Source organism: Motacilla alba, chromosome 1 (genome assembly GCF_015832195.1).
Source record: "Motacilla alba alba isolate MOTALB_02 chromosome 1, Motacilla_alba_V1.0_pri, whole genome shotgun sequence".
NCBI classification, from domain to species: Eukaryota; Metazoa; Chordata; class Aves; order Passeriformes; family Motacillidae; genus Motacilla; species Motacilla alba.
In genome coordinates, this window is record NC_052016.1 from 30,118,603 (window position 1) to 30,138,292 (window position 19,690).

A 19,690-nucleotide genomic window follows, 5' to 3' on the forward strand; every position below is an offset into this window, starting at 1 on the left:
TCCCGCCGTCCCGCCCCGCCGCCTCAGCCCGGCGCGCCTCCTCCCCCCCCGCCATGTTCTCCGCGGCCGTCCCGGGGCGGTCTGCGCACTTCCCGGGAACTCGGTTAAAAGGCAGGGGAAAAGTACTTTACAGGGATGAGGTAAAGTCATTTGCCCCAGCTTGTAGTGCCAGGCAGCTGTAGAGCCTAAGTGCTAGACTTCTAGACCCCCAAACACTATTAAAAGTAACACAAATAAGATTTGGGAAAGAGTTTTTCCCGCACACATATCTGAGGCAAGACATCGGATATAGTGTCAGTATAAAGGACACAGTGTAAAGAGTGAACAAAAATTAAATGCTGTGCTTGTGCCTCCCTAGTTCCTGCCTTTCCCTGGCAATGGCCTTGTTATAGGTAAAATGCCAGTTAAGCCAAATCAGTAATTTGTGGGTGTGAGCCTCTGACTGCCGGTCCTTAGAGTATGCTTTTTGGCATACTGCATATTATCTTTTTTGTTTATGTTACAGATTTCGTACTGCGTACTGTTTATAGTACCGTATTTTTCTTACTCTTGCTGCAGTCTCCTAGGGCGGGGTATGCTGATGTCTCTGCCCCTTAGTACTGGGCAAAACTTCCGAGTGCAGATTAGTTGTACAGCGCACGGCTAGGCTCAGGCCCACCAGAATTACCCACAGGTGTATCTTTCTGCCTTTGCCATCCCACTGGGTTGCTGCCAGTGGTGGGATAAAATTATCTTCACAGCACCAAGAATATGCTTCCAGGGTTTCATACCTGGACTGAGCTGTATATCCCCTCTTAAAGGCACCCTCCCCTTTGATAATTTGACTGCATCAGCCTCACAGTCCTCACAGCCTTTGACATTTCATAGCTAAGATTTAAACCTTTGAATCGAATTTTCTCTTTGTTTCCTTTTTGAAACAAGTGATACCAATCCAGGCAATCCAATTATTATTAGGCCCAATTCAGTAGCAAGCTCTAAGATATGGCTAGTCAGATATTATTCATCCCTTATACATTTGGTTACTTTCTTTTAGCTAATTTTCAGGCAAATCATTTTTGACACTACTTAACTGTGGTTTCCCACTGTCCCTCAGGTATTTCCCATGTAACAGGAACTAATTATTCCCATCCACAAAATAAAGTTATTATTTCAGCTGTTTCAAGTTCTATCTGGATAGCGGACCGACTTGTCCCCCGACACTCCCTGCAACAGGAGCATCTATTGTGTGAATTACAATACCAATCTTTCTCACAATTTAAACATTTATATTTTACCCAACTAGCATACCTGGTGTTTGGATGTATCAAGCAGGGTATATTATGAGGCACTGATCTAGGTTGTAACTCTCCTTCCTCTTTGTATAAATCACAGGCTAAGGCCAGAATACAAGAATTTCATGTCTGAAATAGTCCAGATCCCCCTGTTTGTGGTGGCAGTGTCCCTTGCCAAGGTGGATATTGATGGCATCCTAAAGTCTGTCCAAGTGGTACCTGAAACCACTGATATAAGCTTGGTCTCACTTCCCGGTCAGGTGTGATCTTGTGTATGTTCCTTGGATCATTCAGATTTTCCCAATTCATTATTACCCTTTTACCGTTTGAAAGTCAATTTTGTATCACTTGGTTCAGCTGCTCTCATCCACTTCTCAGGTTCCCTCATGGGTCCTCTTGATTGGTGAGGATCCACTCTTGTTCTTTGGTCTGGATCAGAGTTATGTTCATAAGTGTTGCCTGGGAAGGATCTTAAAAAGATAGTCTAAAGATGTGTTTTGGGGGATTATTATTTCTATTTAAAGTTCTAGTCATTTAGCACACTTTTTCTTTGCCTCATGGGTAGCATGTTCAAAAAAAATATCTTAAACTTTATTTCATAAGGTGACAACCCCAGGCTTGAATCATATGTTGTACTCTCTTCCTTGAACTTGAGGAAGTTCGGTCTACACCTTGTATACAAGCCCTTTGGCTTATATCTCCTCTTGCAACAGGCAACCCAAACCTTGTGACAATTTTTGCACAGATGGATAACATTCGCAACCAGTTACTTATGCAATTTATACCTTATCTTAGTTCAATTTTTCTTTCAATATTTCTTGTAACTTGAATCTAATTACTATTTTATAACCTTTTTCCTCAATAAATTTGCATATTACAATCTGAGTATTTCAATGTTCTTCTCAAATATGCACTTAAACTTTAAAATTTACACATGATGTAGCTTTCCTTTTACACACTGAATGTGGTGTTTTAAATTTCTTTCTCTTGTTTAAGCATAATTATTGATTTTTTTAATATATTACCAGCTTACTTCAAAACACCATAATCATAACAAATACAGCACAAACTTAACAATTAGAGACAAATAGAGACTGGTTCAACACATATTAATTATAGGCCACAACACACTTTGGACTTTAAATATACAAATTTGACTGGTTTACTTTAGAGCTGTTATCTAAACCTTTTATCTAACATTTTGACAGTGATCTTAAAAGTCTCCTCTTGCTTTTAGTATTTTTATTTTATTTTTAATTTTTAGTACCCTATTCTTTTTGTAAACTACCAGAACTCAAACTATTCCTCCCTTGCACCTCATAGCTACCTCAACTGTCCCTAAAATCTTCTAAAATTTCCAAAATTCCAAAACAAACTTCCAAAAAACCTTCAAAAAACCTTCCAAAAACTTCCAGGAATAAGCCTTCTTTAAATTTCAAACTTGTATTAATCCCTCTCACATAGTGTCTTTTTCTAAACTCCACCAAAGTTGTATGCTATTCCCAGATGCGTGCACTCAGCCGGGAATACACACTTCCCAATACTACCTTCTCCACAAACCATCATCACATACCTCTAAAACATTCTCTATAACCTCCATTTAACACTTTCAGATCATTCCTAATTTCATCAAACACGAAAATCATTTTCACCTTCATGATTCTAAACCATTCAGATATTTCCTCTGAAGCCCTTTCTATGGTTTTCCCCACAAGCTCTTAAAAAGCTCTTGAAAATTAACCTTTTGGCAATTTTATACATTTCCAAATTACTTGCTTTTGTTATTCTAAAAATCTTAATACACCCACAGTTTCTGAGAAAATGATTACACAAAACTTGGGTTTTCTGATGCATGTTTCCCTAATATTTTCTTAAAAGTGTTGATGTTTTTCTTCTCAGTATATACTCTTTTAACTCACTGCTTACAATATCTCAGACATCCCAGCAGTTATCTGATCTCCCCTCTTTGATCGTGAAGGAGACAGGGCTATAACTTCTGCCACCCGGTCTGGATCTAACTTCTTATTAATATTACGAACATTCACCAGTTTGATCTTACAGAAATTTATGGATTTAAACTGCATGGAGAGGAAAAAAAATTCATTGGTAACTCTTTTTGGTAGGATCTTGCCACCTTTTACTCCTCTCTCTTTAAAAGAAAAATCGTCCTAGGTCTCAGGACCAGATGACTTTTCCCACAAATTAAAACTCTCTATCTCACATCTGTACCTTTTGAGTATAGCATCTCTGCAATTTTAAGAGGTACATGCAACAGCTGCTGCAGCACAAAGAGCCTTTGTAATGCAAAAGCAGCGACTCACACCACTTTAAAGAGAGCACTTGAACATTTTTAACTTTTTGTTTGCTGGCTTGCTGATTATTTCCAGCCGAAATGCTCTGTCAAACCCTCGCTCCAGCTAACAACCCTATCATCTTGTCAATGTTTTAAAACAACCTTCCAACTTGCAGTTTCAGCCCGCGAAGTTTCAGTCTCTCAGCTGATTAGCTGATTTGCTACGCCCTTGGGCTTTTTTTTAACATTTCTCTGGCTCAAGTTATCCTTCCCTCCTCCCACTGTGCTGTTTGCAGCACGGGCCCAGCCCGCGCTGCCTGCCTGAGGCAAACAAAAAAAAAAAGAACTGCAGCTTTTCTTCTCAGGTGGGGGGGGGGGGGGGGGGGAGTGCGCAGCCCTGCGCCGTCTCGCCGCTTGCTCCTTGTTATGGATGAAATAGCCAATCTAATTTTATTAATAATTTGCAAGAGCCAAATTATGATATAATAAAGTATAAAATTTATTTCACGTTCAAATGACAAAATTTATGTCAGCCACGAATCGGACAGAGTCTAGCCCGGGAATAGACCCTGGGTGACACGCTGCGCAGCTCTGAGCCCTGCTGGCTCCAGAGTGCAGCGGCACACCATAGCGATCTCGAGTTCAGGTTTTATACTCTTTTTCTTGCAGCAGGCCAGGATGTCCTTTGTCCTTTTCTTAATCAAGTGAGTCCCAAAAGCTTCTCCGGTCCAGGAGAATGCTATCTGATGAAAGATGGTCCAGCTCTCAATATCTCGGGAATAATTCGACTTCTTGTCCTGTGCTAGACGGGACCCAAACAATCATGTTTACAATACACAAAATCCCATGTTGAGAGAGATATCCCAGTTAACAGTCCAGATACAAGATAAACATCCCTTACTGGAAATCCCTTTTCATACTAAGAGATTTCCCAGAAACAGATTACAAGTCTGAATGGTGTTGCCTCCTTCCCTCCGGTCATTGGTAGCCAGATGTACTGTCAATGGCGTAATCCTTTGCTTAACTAAAACCTCGAAACTCTGTGTTACTGTGTTGTTTCACACGTAAATATGGTCTTCCTGTATGGTATATGTGTGTGTGTGTGTGCCGGTTTCTCAATCTTGCTGGCTACTTTTCCCTGGTTTCCTTAAAACATGTCCAGACAAGGTTCCCCATAATAGAATTCAACTCTTTATTCCTATAACTATTTCTAATATACTTCATAATTATATTACATTCACTATAACACTAATTAATTTATGAATTTTGACCCTATCCATAACACTCCTCCACTCTCCTTTTTCGGTTTGTTCCTGGTCTTTCCTAAGTTCCTTACTCCTCTTTTTGTCCCATTCTCGTGTTACCGGGACCCTGCTTACCTTGGGGTTTTCTTCCGAGTTTTCACTCGGAAGGCCTTAGGGGCTTTTCTGTTTGAACTAGATTCCTATGTTTACCAGTGTTATTAGCCTTACAGTGAATTGCTCTGTAAGGTTTTCTCACTGGCGCTGTGCTCTCAGTCCTTTATCCTGGGCTTCACCTAAGCCCTAGAATCTGGGGGTTTCCCTTGTTCCTGCGTCCCGGGGAACAACCTTTCCAGACGCTCTCGTGACCAATCTCCCGAGCCCACCCAAGTTCTGGGGTTTACACGTGTATGAGCCCCCACTCCCTTCCCCCTCGCCCGACCCTTTTCCTCTCGGAAATAGGGAACTACGAACTTGGGGTCCGCTCTTGCTCCATGAAAATAATCAGGTCTCACACACACGCTCAGTCACACCTCACTCAACCACACAATACTCACGATTCCTGTTCTTGCGTGGACTCTTCGTGCACGTAGATTTTTACAAGTGAAAAGAATTAGCCGCGGTTTTGGAGAGCTCGTCTCCAATATCCTGAGAGCTTAAGCAACGGGCCCATTTTTTCCTAGATCGTGGCTTTTCTTTTTAGTGTTCTGAATCTGATTGGTTTTGTGGGATTCCCCCTCCTGGTCCAGTCGGGCCGCTAAGAGGTTAGTGGGGCGCCTCCCTTCTGGGGGACGAGGATCCTCCGGAAATCCAAATCAGATCACGGCGGCGGTCACCAAGTCTGTTATAGGAAAAATGCCAATTAAGCATTTTACCTACATACATACTCTGGATGACACGCAGCTCTGACCCCCTCACGCATCAGAATTGGTAGGTACACTCAGAGTCAAAGTCCCGGGCTTTACTCTGTCCTTTTTATTTGTGGCTGGCATAAAATGTAACCCAAATGCGAAATAAATTTTATCTTTTTATTATTATAATAATTTGGCTCACACAAATTGTTGATTTGGCTTAAGTGGCATTTTACCTATAACACCCTTGAGCACCAAGGGTGACTGTCCTGATGTGAGCTGTGCTGTATTTTGCTTGCTCTGTGGAGTTTTTTATGCTGTGGACTTCAGTTTCCTGTGGCTGCTGCCTCAGTTTGCTACAATGCTCCAACAGCAGGAGCTGGACTGTGTGTCTTGCTCCTGTGCCAGGGTGTGGAGGATTTTGTGAACAGCTGGCTAGCTGAGAAAGGTCACGGCGGCATAATACCGTTGGTTAAACAAGAAGGAGATAAGCATGGGAACTAGCAATTAGTGTAAGACAGGGATGCTGTGCCCTTGTTACAATAGCAGGATAAAGAGGATGATCTTAGGTTAGAAATATGAAGAAACACAGAAAAACTGTAACAGTATACCCACAAGAATGTAGAACTAGGTGCAGCTGGCTGATAAGCAACTAACCAATAATGAGCTCGCTTTTTGCAATATGTATTAGTCTCATTAACACCAATATAAATATGTGTGCCTATCAATAAAGTTTGGGATTTGCTGATCACTTAAGTGCCGCTTTTCTCCCGCCAACTCCAACAAATTGGTGACCCCGACGTGATAGCCGTAATGTGATACCACGGTGGATTGGTGTAGAAGTTCGGGTCCTACCGCAGCAAGGACGGCGAATAAGCACTACTGGAAAAGCAAAAGGTGCCGCGCCCTAGGTGACCTCAATGGAGAGCCTCGCCTATATGTGCTGCCGTGACCTTGTGGGGCTGCAACAGCGGTGATGATTTAAAATGGAAATGGAAAGGCAAGCAGCATATGATTTATTTACTTGCTTTTTTAAAAAGTGTCAGGTTAAGGGCATAGATTTGCAGAAAGAGCTTCCTGGGTTGTTAGCTTACGGGTATGCACAAGGAGTTTTTCAATATCCTCATATAGTGCATGAATTAACGGAGTGGCGTAAGTTTGGGGACAAGCTGTGGGAGGCAGCTATAGATGAGGATAAAACTGCAAAAAAGTTGGGGAAAGCTATGGTGAGTCGTGCACAATGAGTTATTACAACATCAGGCATAACAGAAAGCTGCTCGGCAAGCTAGTATAGCTCCAGATAAGAATAAGAGTTATGGGGACTTGTCAGATTGTCCGTTACCCCCTGCCACATCTACAGTTATTTTGCCACCAACATCGGCTCCTTTTTCAAGCAGCAGCCCTCTCCCCACGGGCTCTCTAGCAGCACCCCCACGGGTGCTGTAGCAGCACCATCCATACCGCCTGTACCATGGCCAGACCCTCCCCCTCCTCCTCCTTGTATTGAGCCGATCCCTGGGGCAGAAAGTGACCTAGCGGGGGCCATTGCACGAGAGCGAAGGGAGGCGTGGGCAGCGGTAGCAAAAGAGATCTTGGATACTGGGGACAGTGAGGCTATAGCGGCAGCTATGGATGTTGCTTATCCGGCGGTATTTACACCTCTGGCAGGGGGCGGGTATCAAGCAACAATTACGGCCCTGGATTGGAAGCTACTGTCATAATTACAATCCACAGTTAGTCAGTTTGAGGGGACTAGTGAGCCTGTAAAGCAAATGCTTGACTATATTTGGGGGACTCAGGTGTTACTGCCGGCTGATTGCAGAGGAATAGCAAAGCTTATCTTCACTCAGCATCAGCAGCTCTTATTTAATGCACACTGGCAAGCACTCTGCCATGAATGTATCGCAACAGCACACCAGCCAGGCGACCCGCTACACGGAATAACCCTAGAGCAGCTAATGGGTTTAGAGCCTTTTCTTCATATGGAAGCGCAAGCGTTAATTGGTCCTGATAAATGTAGGGAGGCTATCCGCCTGGTACGACTGGCCATAGACAAGATAAAAGAACCAGGCGGGGTTCCCTCTTATATGGGAATAAAGCAAGGAAGGATGAATCATTTGGATCTTTTATAGATAAGGCAGCCACTGCTATCGATCGGGCAGGAGTCCCTGACTTTATGAAAGGTGCTTTGTTGAAACAATGTGCACTCCAGAATTGCAACCAGACTATGAGGAACATATTAAGTACCCTAGGAGCTAATTGGTCTATAGAAGAAGCATTAGAATGATTGGTAAATATGCCCGTAGGTAATCAAGCGATGTTAGTAGAAGCTATTAAGGAGTTAGGAGTAGGATTACAGAAACACGCAGCAGCCTCACAGAGTCAGGTGTTAGCTGCTCTTGCACCCCTACAAGCAGCGGCAACAAATGCTCCGCAGGCTCCATCTACTGGCCGATTCAAATGTTACCGGTCGGACACCCACAACACCGCTGTCAACACCTCAGCTCAGCCCCACTACAACCAGCCACTGCCGGGAGCCTCGGGCTGGACGTGGCAGCCTCAGTAGAGGTAACATTGATGACCACCCAACCGGAAAAGGTGCCGACTGGAATAAAGGGACCAATCATTATTGATGGACAACCTATGGGAGCTTTGCTACTGGGACGATCATCGGCCACCATGATGGGGTAATTTGTTTTAACTGGGGTAATAGACGCTGATTATACGGGGGATACAGCTGACAGTCTGGTGTGGAACTAAATATTTACTGGGTGCACTTACTCAGCAAGACAGAAAAATGGGGGAGGCATGGGCCTTGGAATGGATATCTCCTCCACTTCAACAGCATAAGACCCTTCTTCAAAAAATCGAAATTTTGGCTGACTTGCTTAAGAAGGGTCATGAACGGGCGTAACAGATTACAGGAAAGGAGCCTGATCAGATACGGATACCAATGAAGAAAGATACATTGACCTGGTGCCTGATAAACAGTATGGAATTACAAGAGGCGCTGTTGGGAGCCGGGAAGCGTGATTGCCACTGATAATATTCCCAATATACCGTTGAACTGGATAGGGCAGTGGGGTTGGATGCAATGCCCAAAAAGGTCACAGAAACCCCTGTTGGATGCCATCACAGCCTACATGGATGCGGGAAGAAAATCCAGAACTGCTGCAGTGACTTGGCAGGAAAAGGGACAATGGCACCATCAGATTCTCCAGGCCTCCAAATCGGATACTTTACAAATGATGGAGTTATTGGCTGTTGTTTGGGCCATAATGCATTTTTCTGGACCTCTCAATAAAGTGACAGATTCTTTGTATGTTGCAGGAGTATGTGAGCGAATACAAGATGCCTCTATAAAAGAGGTTCAAAACAGGAGGTTACATACTGTTTTGAAGTAGATGGAGCTGTTTATACAGTTACAGAGGGCAATTAAGTTGAGAAAATATCCTTTCTCTGTTATCCATATCAGAAGTCACAAATGGGATGTGTGGGTAAAATACAGGGATCCTAAGACAGGGCAATGGCAAGGTCCTGCTAAGGTATTATATTGGGGCCGCAGATATCTCTGTATTTCTACCCCTACAGAATCCTTGTGGGTACCTGCTAAATGGACCCGAGCAGCTGTGTTAGAAAATTTTGGTCTCCAGGGTCCATAGTGGCAGCATCCTTTTTGACTCCAGGAGTATCGGCGGCAAGTGCCCATGCCATTTTAAATAAGTTAGGATGCTGGCTTGCTAAACAAACCAATGCCACCTCTTTGGCACTTTCTAGCCTTTTGCTTGATGTTGATTCTATTTGCCTTGCAACGCTTCAAAATAGAGCTGCAATTGACTTCCTTTTACTTGCACAAGGCCATGCCTGTGAAGAATTCGAGGGTATGTGTTGCATGAACCTCTCTGATCATTCGCAATCCATCCACTCCCAACTCTCTGAGTTGTGAAGGCTAACTGGAAACTTACAGGTAGAATCAGGCTTCAGTATTGATGGATGGCTCAAATCTTTAGGCCTGGGATCGTGGTTATGCTCTATTGTTAAGGTTAGCATTATCGTAGGCATTATAGCTTTGTTAGTAGTGTTAGTTTTACCTTATTTTTGCATATGATTACAGAACATAGTGCAGAGGATGATATCTGCTGCATTTAATCAGACCATGCTTGTTCAACAGAAAAACAGGGGAAGTGTGGAGGATTTTGTGAACAGCTGGCTAGCTGAGAAAGGTCACGGCGGCATAATACCATTGGTTAAACAAGAAGGAGATAAGCATGGGAACTAGCAATTAGTGTAAGACAGGGATGCTGTGCCCTTGTTACAATAGCAGGATAAAGAGGATGATCTTAGGTTAGAAATATGAAGAAACACAGAAAAGCTGTAACAGTATACCCACAAGAATGTAGAACTAGGTGCAGCTGGCTGATAAGCAACTAACCAATAATGAGCTCGCTTTTTGCAATATGTATTAGTCTCATTAACACCAATATAAGTATGTGCGGCTATCAATAAAGTTTGGGATTTGCTGATCGCTTAAGTGCCGCTTTTCTCCCGCCGACTCCAAAACCAGGGGAAGTCCATAGGGAGTTAGTCTGCCGTTCTGATGATGCAGAAAAGCAAGACAAGCACCCACCCATCAGTGCTGGAATACTAAGCTGATGTATCATTTTCAACCAATTCTACTGATACTTTTCTACAGGACTTTTTTAAGCTTACTACAACATTGCACTCTGACATTTTAAAAAGACCATCTTTGGACAGCATTCAAAAATGTATCAAACCAGCACAAGAGATTCCACAATGAGCAAAAACTGATGCACATAAGTTCCACCTGAATGTGAGGAAGAACTTATTTCCTGTGCAAGTGACTGTGCACTGGATGCCTAGAGAGGTTGTGGCGTCTCCTTCACTGAAGATATTCCAGACTTGTCAAGGCAAAATCCTATGCCATGTGCTCTGGGATGACTCTGCTTGAACAGGGAAGTTAGACCAGATGATCCACTGTGCCCCATTCTAACCTTGCCCAGATGTGATTCTGTGTGCACACACATGTGTGTACTAACACAGCACAGGGCACCTGTGTGATGGAGCCAGGTAATGCTTGCTGCAACTGTGAGTATGGGCCTGGAGATGGTCCAGGGCCACCAGAGGCTTCGGAGCTCCCCAAAACTGCTCCTACCCAGCTGTCCCACTGCTGTTGGTAAAGTACACATGGGGGAGTGGCTAGAGGCACAAGCACTTGTGGGGAACACAAACATTCTCCACTGGCTTCTACAGCCCAGCTTCACTGGAACGGGGGTTTGGGTGAGCTTGCTGGCTCTTCATCCTGGTCAGAGAAGATTAGAGAGCCCACTCTCCCCATGGTGGCTCTAGCAGCACAGAGAAATGTGGACCCCCTTCCTCACCCATCTGCCCCCCATATCACCTCACAGAACCACAGACTGGGTAGGTTGGAAAGGGCCACAATGAGTCATCTGGTCCGACCGCCCTGCTCAAGCAGGGTCATCTCAGAGCACATGGTACAGGGCTGTGTCTAGACAGGTTTGGAATATCGCCAGTGGTGGAGGCATCACAACCTCTCTGGGCAACCTGTTCCAGTGCTCAGTCACTGCACACTAAAGAAATTCTTCCTCATGTTCAGGTGGAACATCTGTGTATCAGTTTCTGCCTGTTGCCTCTTGTCCCATTGCTTGGCACCACCGAGAAGAGCCTGGATCCATACTCTTGGAATCCTCTCTTTAGATATTTGTACACATTGATGAGGGCCCCTCTCAGCCACCTCTTCTCAAGGCTGAACGGGGCCAGCTTCCTCAGCCCTTCCACCTAATGAAGATCAGTCACCTAATCATTTTCATTCACTGCCCTTCGCTGGACCCGCTCCAGGAGCTCCATGTTTTTGCTGTCCTGGACAGAACACACCAGATGTGGGCTCACTAGAGCTGGAGGACAGGATCCTCTACCTCGCCCCGTGGGCAACGCTCTTCCTGATACATATCCCAGGATGCCGCCGCCGCTGGGGCTCCGCGCCGCGCGGCCCTGGAAGCGGAAACGCCACGGGGCGGCGGTTCCGGGGGCGCCAGCGCTGCCGTGAGTGCTGTGCAGGGGGAGACGGGAGGAGAGAGGCTCCGCCACCTCCGCCCCTTCCGCCGCCTCCTGCCTTCTGCTCGGCAGAGAGGAGGCCGCCATGCACCCCGTTTTCCAGAGCAGCCGGCGCGACTTCACCTTCGGGCCGTGGAAGCTGAGCGCCGCCCGGACGCACATCATGAAGTCGGCGCAGGCCGAGAGGTGGGCCGGGCTCCGGGCCGGGGCGGCAGGGGGACGCAGCACAGCACAGCTCGGTGTCCCTCCCAGCTGCTCGGGGAGCCACCGCGAGGCTGCGGGCTTGGGCCGTCGGGTGGCCTTGCGAAGGAAACGCGCAGCGTTCCCAGGGCGGGGGAGACAGTGTTCGGTCCCCGAGGTTGTTCCTTCTCTTCAAGCTTGATTCTCTGGCTGGAGAACGGGGGCGATTTGGGTTACAGGTAGTTTCCAAAATTTTGTTTTAATGATTGCAGAAGGCAGCCTACAAGAAAGACGAAGAGGGAGTTTTTACTTGGGCATGCGTTATGGGGAAAAGGGGATGGATTCGAACTGAAAGAGAGGAGATGTAGATTGGGCCCTAGGAAAGAAATTTCTGGCTGTGAGGGTGGTTAGTCGCCGGAACAGGTTGCCCAGATAAGCTGTGGATGCCCCATCCTTGGAGATGTCCCAGGCCAAGTTGTATGGAGCTTTGGGCAACCTGGTCTGGTGGAGGTGTCCTTTCCCATGGCAGAGAGGTTGGAACTCGACGTTTAGGTTTCTTCCAACTCAAACCATCCTGATTGTATGATTATAATGGTTTTGGATCTCTGGATCTCTGTGAACTGAGACCTGCTAATTAGAAGCCTGTTTTTTTTAAATTACTTTTGAAAAAGAATATTTTTAACATCTCATACCATGTCTCGGTAATAGGTATTTTAAGATAGTGGTTCTCATTAAAAATTTATAATTTGCTCTCTTCTTGTAGGACTTTCCAATCCAGTGAAATCATTGGAGGAAATGTTCCTGTATCAGCATCAAGTACTTAAGTCAGATTTGCTAATGTGGAACTGAAGAGTTCAGCTGTGCCATAACTGACCTTAAAGACACATGGATTTGGCAGATATTTCTTGGTTTCATTTTCTGGAATAAATTTCAGTATACATAGGAATCTCATTAGTCTTGTTAAATGTACTTTTATTTATCTTGCTTTTACCTTTTCTGAGGCTAATAAGGCATTCTCTGGGAGGAACTGGCTGCTCATGGCTGGGATGGGTGCACTGTTTGCCGGATAAAACATTGTCTGGGTGGGTGAGCTCAAAGAGTGATGGTGAATGGAGTTACATCCTGCTTGTGGCCCATCAACAGTGGTGTTCCCCAAGGCTCAGTATTGGGGCCAGTACTGTTCAATATCTATTTGATGGTCTGGACAAGGTGATTGAGTGCACCCTCAGTAAGTTCACAGATGACCCCAAGCCAGGTGGAAGTGTTAATTTACTGGAGGGTAGGAAGGCTCAGCAGAGGGATCTGGACAGGCTGGATCAATGAGCTGAGGCCAGTTGTAGAGGTGCAACAAGGTCACAGCGACCCATTTTGTCTTTTTTATTGCTTGGGGAACATCATTAGTATCTATAAGAATTTTATTTCTGGCAAATATATATTGCAAAAATCCCTCAGCAACCTGTGTGGAAAGGTGAAGGATTAAATATGCCGTAGCCAAGAACTCTTTTCTATGCAGGGGTTGGGTTTTGCAGGTCAAGGGTTCCTACACTTGATGAAATGGAAAAGTTCATAATGTTATTCTGCCTTCTTTGGGAAAAACATAGGGTCTTATTTTCCAGGTCTGTGAATTTACTATTTTTATTTTAGTTAGGTTGACACTGTTCTTTTTTATTCAGGGTTACAGAAATAGCAACTTTAGTTCAGGAATGCCTTGGTACCAATATGAACATTATGATTAGGACACTCTTCTCCCTCGCCTCACTCAAATAGGTGTATTTCCTAAAGCTTTCTCCTCTCCAGATGTCAGATATTCCTTTTTTTTTTGGTCTTGGGAAGTCGGGTAGGTGAGGAGGAAAAGTTTAGGAAGCGTGCCAGTATGTGTCTTCTACCAGCAGAGTACAGTAGTGTCTTCTGCACTTTTTACATACTCTGCCAGGGTTGTCTTTAAGCATCTTTTTTCTAGGCTTCTAAATTTGGAGGTATGGATCATTGTGCAGTGAATTCAAACTTGCTTACAATGAGTCCTTGTTCCTACAAGTTTCTTTGAGCACCTACTGAAGTTGATCCACTGACCATCCAGGCATTTGCTAGCACAAGTGGAAAATGGCTTCTGCATGCTTCTCAGATACTCTTGATTCTTCATGTGTGAGAATTTTGTCTGAGCCTGATGGCAAAGGAATGTTTTAGGAGTACTTTTTTGGTGGAAAAGTCACTTCAGATCAATGAGTCTGCATTTCAGGTGAAATTATTAACCTGGTGATGTGTCTTCTAAGTTATCATGATCTAAAGAATCCTTGTTCCAAAACAAAGACTGCTTTCACTGAGCTGTGATCAGGTGACTGATGCCTCTTTTATTTTTCTCTGCAGGTTGGCTGATGAATTACAAATGCCTTCCTTGCCAGAGATGATGTTTGGAGACAATGTCCTAAGAATACAGCATGACCATGGTTTTGGAATTGAGTTCAATGCTACAGATGCTTTAAAATGTGTCAATAATTGTCAAGGTATGATCAAAGTCGCTTGTGCAGAGGAGTGGCAAGAGAGCAGGTACGGTATTTTATCACCAGTGGGCAAGTACTGGTGTGTTGTGTATGAAACTGTCATACAGTAGTTAAAGGAACAAACTGAACTCTTGAGGACCACATTGCATTTGGTTCTACCCTAGATACAGCATGTGATCACAGAGGTCACTTTGCTTTTCTGTGCTGTCATCATCCTTTCTGTTAAATTGGGTCAGCTGTATTTTTGAGCTGTGTCATGGCTTTCTTAAAGTAAATGTCAAGTTTAACATGACTTAATGCTGTTTCTGTTTATTCAAACTCATAGACCCTCGAGCATTACAAGACTGTATTGTGTGGTGTTGCAAAGTGCTGTACATGTTCAAAATCTTAGCCTTAGGAATAAAGCAGAACAGTTACCATGCATGAGAACTAATTATGATGCTTAGTATTTATCAAATTTAGTTGTAGAGCATCTGGAAATAAAGCACAGAAACCAAGCAAAGATATAATGAAAATTAAGCTAAATTGCAGTGTTAATGATTGCTGTGTGTTGTCAAGAGATCACTTTCTGCCTCCTTAAAGAAACATTGATCTTGAAATACAAATTTTTCAACAATATTGCATGAGAATCTTTATTTTGAGTCATAGAACTGAGATCAAGAATTCTCATAATTGTTTTCAAAGTTATTATGGAAACAGATGTGCAACCATGATTAAGTCTTGACATTGTGATTGCAGCTCAGACAATGCTGCTGTTTTTCGTTAGGAACAGTGTTGAAATTCTAATGCACAGTCTTATGCGAGGTTGTAATTTTTTGACACTTGCTGTAAAGTAATTACTACAAAGCTGTTTTCTCTTTCACTGTTGAGGAGTGAGACTGAGCACAATAAGGAAGTTGTCAAGCCATATGACTGGACTTACACAACAGATTACAAAGGAACTTTGCTGGGAGATACTGCAACATTAAAGGTAATAATTTTCTTCTTGTTAATTGCTGACTGCATCTTGCTTCAGTCAAACTTTTTTAAAGCTGTCATTTACCTTTCAGTAGGCTTCTTTAAAATCTTTTGTGCTTTGTAATTTCTCATTTCAAAGTGTGATTTGGGCTTCTCATGTCTCTCAGCTTATGATTATATCCTAATCAAATAATGGCTTATTATAATTGTGAGGGTGGGTGGTGTCTTAAAGCATTTTAGGATTAAAGTACATGGGAGGCTTCAGCTCTTGCTGGGGGCCGCTCTGGAGCCCCGAACTGCTCATGTACAGCAGAACTATCAGCTGTGTCATTCTGTAGTGCCTTCATGCTCTGCTGCTTGCATGTTTGTCTTTCTGACCTGGCGGCTTTCAATGGGCTGAAGTTTTTCTGCAACAGCAGCTCAGTAACTCCTCATATTTAAACTCACAGGCCCTCCCACGTCTTCTTTTTTGTGAAAATAAGACTGAAGTTCCCACTTTCTGTTTACTGCATTTACAGGTTGCTTGCTACTAAGGAGATAATCTGTATTAATTCACTAGAATTGCTTTAGTTAGAGATCATTTGAGTTGTGCTGGAATTAAAAGTACAGCATAGAAATAAACAATGTTGGTCCATAGTATTTGGATACCAGAAGTGTCTGTGGAGACCATGAGATGGAAAACATACAGATACTTGATTTCTGTGGAAAGGCTTTACTAGAATAATTTTCAAGATGTGTCGTGGGCTAGGGGTGCTAAATGCACAGAAATCTCTTGATAAACCTGAACTTCTCATACGTGTGTTAAACACAAGACATCTTCAAATGTTTTGAAAGAAAGCAGAATTGTTTGCAGCTGAAGCCCTACTGAGCCTGGTACCCAGAGAGAAGTTAAGTTAGAATTTTCCACTCTTAGTTTTTGTTTTTGCTTGATGTTACTTCCAAGAAGAAACTCTTGGAAATTTTGATTTTAATTTTTTCTCTTAGAAATTTGGGGTGTCTTAAGCTTAGTGCCTGAGAAGTTTTCTCCTTTTTAAAACTGGAATTCAAAATATCAGGACAAACTTTATGTAGTTTGGCAAAAAGTTAATATGCTAACTGTTTTTAATATTTTTCTCTAGGTTGTTGCTACAACAGAACACATAAATACAGAGAAATTGAAAGCCAGGGAACAAATTATGTTTTTTGAAGAAGTACTCCTATTTGAAGATGAACTCCATGATCATGGAGTATCAAGTTTGAGTGTGAAAGTAGTGAGTATTGGGAGGTGTATAAAAGATACCCAGGGACTCAGCTGGCAGATTAATGCAAAACACAGCTGCTTTTTGCATGTTGTTCCTTCTGGGATTTAAACTTTAAAGCACAAAGTTCTTCATCCTTGCTCTTAGAAATATGATCTTACTGGAAATTATGTTGTCTTGAAACCTTTGTCATCTGTCATTTGCTCCAGGGGACAATCTTATCCCTCCTGCGTCCTGCCTAATAGTCCGGCCCATCATAGCTGTAGCAAATCAACTGCCCAAACTTTGACTTCATTCTTGAAAACTTCTCATATTGTCTTATATTATGAATATCTGATGTAGACAAGTACATGCTTAAAGTAAGCCTTTGTAAGGTGCTGAATGGGCCATCTTTATTTTTGCAGAGAGTTATGCCTTCCAGCTTTTTTGTGCTGCTGCGGTTCTTCTTGCGAGTTGATGGGGTACTCATCAGGATGAATGATACAAGGCTTCATCATGAGGTAAACCCTTACTTTTCATCATGAGTTTCTTTACAGAGGTTCCCTTGCCATTTTACTTCCAGTGACCCGGTGATATTCCTCTAATTTAATACTGATGTTTGGGAGCACAGAAACTTCTGAGTGTATTTTATTATTGTGGTGGTGCTGAGCTAGCAACCAAGTGCTGGAGGCCTTGTGTATGAGCAGAGTAGGCTACCCCTCATGTGATGTAATCATTTAAATACATTTGACAGACACAGATTAGAGAAGGAAGTACAAGAGGAAAACCAGGCAGCAGTAAAGAGTTCAATAGTGTCTTGTCTTCAAGTATGTTATTTTTGTCTTACCTAATAGAGTTAGACTGCATGTGTAACATGCAAATAACTGTCCATAGTACATTGAGTTCTGGTATCTCACAAATAATACAGGATGTTAAGATTTGTATTTTGGTAATTCTGTGTAGATGTGTAGGAGTTCTAGCTGAGTAAAAATTAACAAGCATATTCAGTTATAGCATTTTTTTAAACATGCACACAGGTGGTTTTTGGAAAAAAAAACATTGTTGTCATCTGTCTTCGTGAATATGAATGTACATTTCTTCTCCTATGTGAAAATTTGTGGTCAACTGAATTCCAATGCTTCCTGAATTAAATGTATTTAAAATGCTTGTTTTACTGATACCAGATGATTGCTTTTTTCCATTAGGCTGACAAGACCTACATGTTGCGTGAATACACATCCAGGGAAAGCAAAATATCAAGTCTAAAGGTATTGCATTTTTAAAACTTTGATTCTTTTCCTTCTGTCTGCTTTTTAGTTTTATGGTCAGCATAGAAAATACTGTGTCTCTAAGTCCTTCTTTGTTTGGTTTGGAATTAATACAGAAGAAAGTTCTTTCTGCTTATGCAGCTTTTCTTTTGGTGATTTTAGAGCAGATTTACATTTTGTAAATGCTCAGATCACATGACAGGGTATGGAATTAGGTCATTTTTTCTACTATTGAGTTAATAAAATGTTTTTATTATTTCATTTTTTCATGGAACTGTTCAGCTGCAAAATCAGGTACTCCATGTCCCATGATGTTAAATTTCATGTGTTAAATTTGTGTGCTTCCAAGTTGTATCAGGGGTTAAGATCTGTTTGGTAATAGACTCTTTCAGTTTTTCTCAAAAATTTGAGGTTAATAGGCCACCTTAAAACTCTAGTAATGGCTCAGAATAATTTGTAGCACATTTGGAGTTGCAGCTGTTGATTTTTATTTGTGACAAATGCCTGAACTTCCATTTTCTTGTACCTTTCCTCCTCCCTTACTTCTCATTTGCTTCTAAGAAGTTTGCCTGTAGTGTTGTTTACATCCAGTAAATTATAAGTTGTCTGTAATAGTTTGGGGTTGGAATACTTTTTCTTATCCCCTCTTTTCTTTCACTCATTTCATGTAAAATTTTTGCTTTTTAGAATGTTCCACCTTCCCTGTTCACAGAACCTAACGAGATCTCTCAGTATCTACCCATAAAGGAGACAATCTGTGAAAAACTAGAATTCCCAGAGAAGCTGGAGCCTAAACCAGAAACATCACTGGAAACCACATGTGCTAAGTCTAAATAAATGTGACTTTATAAGGACTTGAAGTATACTGGAGATTATGTGATCGCAGTTGTTGACTGGAGGCTGTTTCACTACTAGTGGAATGAAGAATTTGGCTAATTTTTCTGTAGCCTTGAGAGAAAACATTTCAAGCGGGTTTTGCTAATGATGTTTTTTGTTTGGATTTTTTTTTAACCTGTATTTGGAGTTGATGACAGACTGGTGGTGAGTTACAGTTTTCAACATTGGAGAAATGACTATTGGGAGTCTGGGTTCTATTTAGTTCACCAAGCAGGCAGGAGTATTGTCTGGACCCCCATCCACTTACAATTCTATGAAGATTTTGTTATTGCTGCTTCAGATACTAGGAAACTACCAGAGTTGTAAAACTGGCATGATTTTATTTTTATTGAGAAATAATCCACAGTAAAAAAAAAAAAAAAAATTCCTCTGCATTTATTTTGATCTGTCCGTCCTAAACTACCCATTTTGCTTGGCTTTCCCTCCTGGTAACCAACAAAGTTGCTTCTTGTAGTTTCTGATCCAGAGTGTCACCTAAGAATATTCATTTCATCTGAGATAGGTTTAAGTGTAGGGAAAAAAGTATATTTGTTTGACACTATATAAAGGTAAAAACTATTTGTGAAGCATTAACTCCAGAGCAGGAGAACTGGAGGTTAACAGAGAGACACTGCTAAGTCTCTTCACAAATGCTGGATTACCTGGTGTCAGCTGGAGTTCTGTGGGCAGTTTTGGGACTCTCAGGGCAGATCTGGGACTCTCACTTGAGGTCCCTGTGCTGCTCCAGTAATGAGTAATGTACGCTGCTGGAAAGGCATTACCCTGCACTGACCTTCTCTTGGATGTGCCCGCATGGGACGGTTCTACTGCCCTGAAAACCAACTTGCAAAACTGCATTGAGGCTTAAGGCTGGGTAAGTCTGATGCCTAAAGGATGCTGGTATTTGCAGTTTGAGAAATGAGATCCTGTATGGCCTTGGAAGGA

The 19,690-nt window shown here is 42.7% G+C and overlaps 1 protein-coding gene and 1 long non-coding RNA gene across 2 annotated transcripts; one reads left to right on the plus strand and one right to left on the minus strand.

The window, feature by feature from the left end:
- Positions 1–4,182: 4,182 nt before the first annotated feature.
- LOC119702788 lies at positions 4,183–11,646 on the minus strand. The gene is made up of 3 exons (XR_005257445.1): positions 11,492–11,646; positions 5,363–5,646; positions 4,183–4,366 (listed from the first exon to the last, which is right to left on the minus strand). It is a non-coding gene; the product is annotated as an uncharacterized LOC119702788 (long non-coding RNA).
- Positions 11,647–11,708: 62 nt separating this feature from the next.
- TIPRL (TOR signaling pathway regulator) lies at positions 11,709–19,130 on the plus strand. The gene is made up of 7 exons (XM_038141360.1): positions 11,709–11,935; positions 14,294–14,473; positions 15,298–15,397; positions 16,503–16,634; positions 17,027–17,122; positions 17,807–17,869; positions 18,557–19,130. The coding sequence occupies exons 1-7, from the start codon at positions 11,835–11,837 to the stop codon at positions 18,704–18,706; spliced, it is 822 nt and encodes a 273-aa protein (XP_037997288.1). The 5' UTR covers positions 11,709–11,834; the 3' UTR covers positions 18,707–19,130.
- The last annotated feature ends 560 nt before the right edge of the window (positions 19,131–19,690 follow it).

Excerpts from the sequence above, each read along its gene's own strand:
- TIPRL (XM_038141360.1), top strand. The coding sequence starts at position 11,835 with ATGCACCCCGTTTTCCAGAGCAGCCGGCGCGACTTCACCTTCGGGCCG. Across the intron at positions 11,936-14,293 it reads AAGTCGGCGCAGGCCGAGAG|GTTGGCTGATGAATTACAAA; the intron begins GTGGGCCGGGCT and ends TTTTCTCTGCAG. Across the intron at positions 16,635-17,026 it reads CAAGTTTGAGTGTGAAAGTA|AGAGTTATGCCTTCCAGCTT; the intron begins GTGAGTATTGGG and ends TTATTTTTGCAG.